Source organism: Otolemur garnettii, unplaced genomic scaffold (genome assembly GCF_000181295.1).
Source record: "Otolemur garnettii isolate 467f Iridium unplaced genomic scaffold, OtoGar3 scaffold00003, whole genome shotgun sequence".
NCBI lineage: Eukaryota > Metazoa > Chordata > Mammalia > Primates > Galagidae > Otolemur > Otolemur garnettii.
The window spans coordinates 19,438,894-19,446,194 of NW_003852398.1; the positions used below are offsets into that span (position 1 = coordinate 19,438,894).

Sequence of the window (7,301 nt, forward strand, 5' to 3'; positions counted from 1 at the left end):
TGGAGGTTATAGTGATAGAGCTGGAATTTGAACATGTCTGACTGACATCAAAGCCTCCACCTTTGATACTGAAGCTCAAGCACTTTGCACCTTATAAATAACAAATCCTACCACCTATAAAAAGAAATGTGCAGGGTAGTACTTTGCATTGAATCTAGAAAAAGGATGGTACAGAATAATGGTGTGTAAAGAGGGTTCAGTGAGTGCCATCAGTGGGTTAGGCCATCCACTGGGAATGGGAAAAGTGAACTTTTCTACTGACATTTTATTTAAATTTCATCCTTTAAACACTTTTGAGGATGATATGTTTCAAAGTGTATATAATATATTAGTATGGAGGTATATATGAACAAATCAGGCATAAATGATTTACTAAAAGCAATGTATTATTTTTATCAGAGTATGTTATTACTTAGAGGAAGAAGTTATTTGTCTCTCATATGCAGTGTGGAGACCATGGTCAGTAGAATAATGACACCCAGAGATGTCAACATCCTCGTTTTCAGAAACTGTGACTATCTTACCTTACATGGCAAAAGAAACTTGCCATGTGATTAAGTCAGGATCTTGAAATGAGAAGAATATTCTGGATTATCTGGTGAGCTTGGTGTAATCACAGAGATCCTTTATTGCTTTGTTTTTTGTTTTTGTTTTTTTTAAGACAATGCTTTTCACAAGGAAGAAAAATCACTGTCAACCGGTGATTGGTGTTGCTATTCTGTGCCCAACGCTGTAGCCCTTGGAGTACTTCCTGTTTGGGCTTTTGGCATTTTCTGAAGAAGAACAAGAGAATAAAGTGCTGTTTGGTATCACGCAGAGGTGTCTGTGTTTGTGAAATGTCTCTCCCATTAGACAATTCCAATTTAAAATACAGATTAGCTCTGACAAAATTGACCCAGGCGGGCTTTTCCTTTTGATGGCTTCAAATTTAGGCTTATCCATCAGAAATGATTGTAATACAACAGGATTTTGACAGAACGGGGGTAGGAGTTTTGAATTCTTACCTGCAATTTCTGGCTCTGGGGGATAATAGCAGAGAGAAAAACAACAACAATAACTTGGGTCTGGGATATGAAAACCTGCTGAATTTCCCCCTTGGTTTTTATGTTCCTAGGCATTCAACAAGTTTCTCTCCCTGATGAACAAATAAACTCTCTGGTACCAAATTAAGAACCGTACAAAACCTAACACATTTCTCCTTTTGCCTAAGTGCAAAGGAAGCTTGAGGGAAAACTTCATGATCTATTTCAGTAATTTTTAGCTTAGATGTTTATTATATTCAGGGTCTCACTGTCTACGTATTAAGTTCTATTTCTAAGATTTCATTGTACCTATGACTTTACATCCATTCTGGACATTTTGTCCTGGACAGAGCTCTTAACTGTGGTTTCTCTGATCATTTCTTCTGTTTCTTTTTGTTTTTTGTTTTTTGTTTTGATTGTTGTTGTTGTTGCTTTTCTCCACCTCCTCTATCCACCTATTAATGCTGATGTTTCTCAGGACTCTTTGCCCTTCTCTCTGCACAGGCAGCTCTTAGATTTCTTAAACACTCTGCAGATTTTAACGACTCCCTGGATACTGATGACTCCCTAATCAGTATCTCCAACTATACCCTTTTCCTGAGTTGGATTCAGGTTCAGATGCACCCAAGTGTTTGTTAGGTGAACAGTGTCTGCACATGTCTCATAGGAGCCTTAAACTCATTGACTCTAAATGAGCTCAGCACCTTCCTACCCAGACTGGCACGTCTCCCTTCCTGCTGATCCCAATCAAAGGCCCCTGTCTTGAGTAGGAACTGGTGAGTTATCTAAGACTCTCCTCTCTTTCTCACCTCCATAGTTCAATGTCCATATACTGGTGACCTCCTTCAAGGCATTTATGAAGTCTGTCTCTCTTCATTTTTATTAGCTCAGAATTCAGACCTGAAATCAGATGATAACTTTCACCCTGGCTATTCCCATTCCCTTATCCTCCTCACTGGGTCATGTGTAAACATTTCTGTGGTTTCCCAGGGCCAATGGAGACTTCCAGAATGAAGCAAAGGCCCTTCCATAACTGGTTCTTGTTCACCTGAGTCTCATCTTCCTCCATTTCTTCCCTGCATTTCACATCTTCGTGGCTGCCCACTGTCGACCTGAGTGCCTGGCTGTTTCTTGCTTTCACAACTTGGCAGATGCTGTCCCATCTACCTGAGCCGCCTTTGCCACCATTCCTTGCCTGGCTAACTCTTACATGACCCTAACTCAGTTCAGGTGTCATTCCTGCCATGAACGCTATTGAGCGCCAAGTATGTGACAAGAAAGGTTGGGGTCCCAGTAATGAACAGGCAGACAGGGACTCTGTCTTCATGGAGTTCAAGTCTAATAAAACATTGATATAATTACATACAATGTTGGACTGGGATCTTCTCTGTTTTCCAGCCCTCCTCTGAAGCCTGTGCACACTTCATCACTACCCTTGGCTGAAATAGTCTCTCTTCCCTAAAATACTATAAAGTGCTCGAGGGTAGGGGCCATGCAATATCATCTCAGTAGCCTAGAATGGTGTTTAGCACTTGACAGATTCTCATTATGGTTCCCTTGTAACTCAACTTAGGTTGGAGTAAATGTGTCTCAGATTACACTTCCCATTCTCGGGGACACTTTCCTTGACCCTCGGGAACAATCCAGCCATCCTCATGATTATTCCCATCTTATTCTATATTATTTATTCCCAGAATTTTGTCCTCATCTGTAACGAATTATTTTTTCAACTATTTGTATTACCTGTTTAAATTTGATTTTCTGCACTAAGACATCAATTTGTGAGATCTAAGATATAGCCAGCATCCTGCATGGCCTATAACAAGTGTTCTCAATAAACATCAGGCTAACTCTTACACGGCCTCAATAAATATCTGTTAACCAAAAGACTGACAAAGTTTCTGGCTGAGTAAAAATCCTGAATGCCTTGCTGGAGCCTATAGAAAAATTATAGCCAACTGCCTGCTGGCTCAATCTCTCCCTCTACCTGTCTATAAAATGGAGATGAGCTGGTAAGACAATGTTGGATAGCTGATACACTTCACATTAAAACCTATCAAAATAAATATTCATAAATAAATTGTACAAAAAGGAAAGGTGGGATTAAGGAATTAAACTCATCAGCTGGAATTCCAAATAGGCTTCTGAATATTTATTTCAGCGATTTTATTCTCCCACAGGCCTTCTAACCATTTTCTTCTCTTTTTCCTTCCCAGCATCTGAGACGACAATTGGGCCAAACAGACCACAGGTAAAAAAAAATATTTAAGTATCTGAAGTGTATGACTTAGATTTTAAAAATTCACAGTGGAGGTCTGCAGAGATGGGCTGGGGATAGCAGGATCTTGCTAAGCAGCAAACTGCATCACAGCTACTATGAAATAGCTAAAGAGTCTGTCAAGTTGTACTCTTGGCAGAAGTAACATTGATCATTATTTCTGTATGTGCAGATGTTTTTGAAAAGAAAAAAATCATACAAAAACATGCAAAATCCTTCAGTGCTCCTTCCATGTGGCCGTGGATTAAAGACATGCTATAGAATCAACACCTGCCACGAGCGTTCCTCTTATTTTCTGAGGGTACTCTTCATTTATTTTTATTACACAAATGAAAACTATAGGTAGCACAGATGTTTATAAAGGAGAAACGAAAGTTTCCTATCTCTCTTTTCTTCTTCTCCCATCTCCATCCTCAGAGACAGTCTGTTGTTTTTCCCTGGCCACTATCCCCACTGCCTCCAGGGTTTGAGAATGGAAGAGGAAGGAAGGAAGGAGAGGACTAGTCAACGCAGATGGCATAGTTCCTGCAAGCTGCCTGCAGGCCTGCCCAAAGAGCCGTGCTGCTCAAACTTTTTGGTGTCAGGGCACCTTTATACTCTTAAAACTCAGTTTCTTAAAACTGAGAAACTTTAAAATGTTCATTAATTTGTTTAAAAAGAAGAATAACAAACCCATTACACGTTAACATAAACATACGTTGTATGACAACCATTTTCCCCAAATGAAAAAAATTAGTGGCAACAAATGACATTGTTTTTAATTTTGTGGCAAAGCCTACTAGTGACTGGCTTGATAGGAGACAGAGGGTTGCTCATACCACAAATCTGCTTTAAAAATTCTGCGTACCTGAGAACAATGACATCATCACCTGTAACATGACCTCTGGGAAAACTCCTCCCAGAGTGTGTCTTGTAAGAGAATGTCACTTAAAATGGTGAAACCATCTCATGAAAATCACGATCCCATGAACTGCCTGGCTATACTTTGACAACCACTGCTGGAGAAAATATGAAATTGAGCTCCATTTTCTTCTTAATCTTTTTTTTTTTTCACCAGAAACCAAGTCTAAGTTAGCCATGAACAGAGCTGCACAGGTTAGAAAGAGCGCCAAAGGATTTAGGCAGTGGCCAGGAAAGAGATCTGACGGTGGAAAACATACTCATTTTAAATCTTCAGAGTCCTCAGCCCCATAGCCTCCCATCCCTGATGTCTAGAACTGAGGAGAATTTTAGGATATGGGTGAAGTGTTTTAGGTTTTCCGAGATTATTGAAAAAATACCTGATTTGTAAAGCTGGCTTTGTTTTGATTTTGAGACACATTGGGCAAAAGGTGGTGAGATGTGGCAAAGCTGCTGCTGATTGGGCCGGCTTGTTGGGATGAGATGTGGTCCTTTGATGATGGTGTCTAGCAATGTGACTGGGGCAGTGGCCTTGCCTGTGTCTCAGCAGATGCCGGAACCCTCGTTTGACTTGGGAAAAACTGAGAACCTGCTTTTCATCATTGCACCTACCTTGGGATTTGTGCTGTTGGTATTGCTTGTGGGCTTTCTCCTGCGAGGTAAGAAGGGAGGGTCCATAGAGCCCTTCAGAACCCTGGCAACTCCAAGAGGAGCTGGGAGTGGGTCGTTTCTGCTGTTCCCCACCTCCTTCTTCCACTCCCCAAAGAGAAAGATGCTCAGTTCTAGCACTATTCCCAGCCCAATCAGGGAGGTAATAGGTAAACTCACTCTCTATAAGGTGCTAATGACTTTACGTATTATCCTATCAGTAGAGTTTACATCTTGGAAAAGAAAAACCTTAATTAAGGGCACCTTCATTTATTGGACACTAATAAGTGCTATTCCAGTACTGAAGCTATAGTCTTGATGTGCCTAATTCTTTTCATCCTCTTATTGGCTTAAATGGAAAGTACTATGATGATCACTGCCCTAGAGCTGAGAAAATGCTGGCCTGCCCCTTCTTTTGGCTACGACCATCCCTGGAAGGAAACCACAAATGGTCCCCCTGAAAGCAAGTTTTCTTAACCTATCAGTCACAGATGGATTTCAGGGGATGAAATGAATGTGAATTCCTTGAAATTGTGTGTAGAAATGCTTATATGTTTAAACCGGAACTTTTTGGCGGATAGGATCCATAGGTTTTATTAAATTCTCAAGCTGTTCCATGGCCTTGTACCCCTGCCCCCACCAATAAAGTTTGAAAACACTACATAAAGGAGGCATGAAAAAGGATTTATAGTGTTCACGCAAAGTGCAGGCACATGGCACCTTGTTCTCTTGGGAAGTAGAGAGAAATTGTTCTTTAGTCATTAACAAAAGCTGTTTCAAGATAGTCAGGAGACTAGTACCATCTGAATTCATTTGAATAAAAAGAGCAGAACTCGTGTAGTTCAACACCATCCCCAGATGAAATTGCAAAAGGAAATTTAGAACTTACTAAAAGCCTGTTATTAGCCCTTGCACATAGATTACAGTTTTGGAAAATTCTGGGTAGGTCTCATTAAGAAGTACGTTAAAACCCAGTGAGAACTTGCATTCTGGATAAGCAAATAACTCAAAATAAACAGCTTGACATCACTGCCTACAATGTTGGATCAACTTTGTGATTGATGGGCACTGACCGCGGGTGAAAAACACAAGCATCTGACCTGGGATTAGGTCTGGCTTTCCCTGCCAATGCCAGGCCTGACCTCTCACTTTTGGCCTGTGTTTGACCCAGTACTTACATGTGCTATCTACCATAGCTACTCTGCTCACACTGTGGCCTTGTCTTTTCAGGGAAAATCATGGAAACCAATTGCTTGCAGAAAGACACAAGGTAATTTATCTTGGATGAATGATTGTTGTGATGATTGTACAAGCTGTTACAAATGATTGGCTGCTACTCAGTGGGTTAGTAACTTGTGCTTATGTTCTGATTAAGCACAGGGTTGGAAACATGACATTAGAGGTGAAAAAGTTATGTGGATTTAGTTTACATTAACCTCTGTCTTGGTTAACCCTGTGTGTCTGAGCAAAATACAAATACAAAGAAAGGTGGCATTAATAGAGGTATGGCACGCAAAAGAAAGGAGGTAATATGTTACTGTGTGCTTGAAATTCTTTGCCTAACTCTGGGTTACTCACTTTAAGAGGACATTGTTAAACTGAAATTCATTAAGAGGAGTGTTAGTAGTATGGAAAATGAAGGAAACATGTAGAATATTATTGCTGGGATTTTGTTTATCTGCCCAATTAGACCATAGGAACAGCATTCTTGTTTTTGTTTTTTGTTTTTTGGTTTTTTTTTTTCGTTTTTCTAAAATAGTGTTTTAACTCTCTCTAATATGGGATTTGGGGTATCTGCCCTGTTCTATAGCTTTTTGGGAAAGAAATAAGATTTAGCAAAAGGTCTTAATGAAAGCCATTCCCCTCTCTAATAATTGATTGTATCAATACCATCATATTTAGTCACAAATAAATATTAGCAAGTAGGGAAACTGAGGCCCAGCAAGGTGAGTTTCCCAGGTCATACTTGGAGACCTTGTGGTAAAGAAATGCATTTGGATCATGATTCTGTATTTTGTTAACAGACTTTGAAATCTCCTGGTTACAATAGATTGGTAAAAGCTCTTTTTTTCCTAAAGCTTCAGTTTTCTCATCTGTAAAATGTGAAGCTTTACCTGGTTGATCCTACTAGTAGCATTAAAAATAAATAAATAAATAAAATGCGAAACTTTGGCTAAATGGACTCTGAGTCCTTTGAACTCAAGGGTAGTTGTATTATAACATAGCAGCAAGCATCTGAGGGTTTTTTTGGTTAGCTTTTTGTTTTTTCTGATTCTGGTATTTCCCATTATCAGTCCTTCTTTTCTGTTTCCAGGCTAGACAATGCTGGAGAATGTAAAAATGTCCTCAGTGACATGCAGCAGGAAAGAGAAGATGAAGATGGCCTTTTTACACTCTAACATGCTGCTTTTTCTTAGCATGACAGAATGTGGGCATGACATGTGAAGTGACAA

At 39.8% G+C, this 7,301-nt stretch overlaps 1 protein-coding gene across 2 annotated transcripts in view; it reads left to right on the top strand.

Moving 5' to 3' along the window:
• The window catches only part of TIMD4 (T cell immunoglobulin and mucin domain containing 4), a 40,070-nt gene extending 32,779 nt beyond the window's left edge, over positions 1-7,291 (top strand). The window contains exons 6-9 of one of the 2 annotated variants that reach the window (XM_012806774.2): positions 3,239-3,273; positions 4,748-4,859; positions 6,079-6,118; positions 7,163-7,291. In XM_012806774.2, coding sequence (XP_012662228.1) covers positions 3,239-3,273; positions 4,748-4,859; positions 6,079-6,118; positions 7,163-7,247 — 272 coding nt within the window. In that variant the 3' untranslated portion in view covers positions 7,248-7,291. The remainder of the gene's footprint in view (positions 1-3,238; positions 3,274-4,747; positions 4,860-6,078; positions 6,119-7,162) is intronic. The other variant, XM_023515049.1, reaches the window with a different exon arrangement.
• Positions 7,292-7,301: the final 10 nt, after the last annotated feature.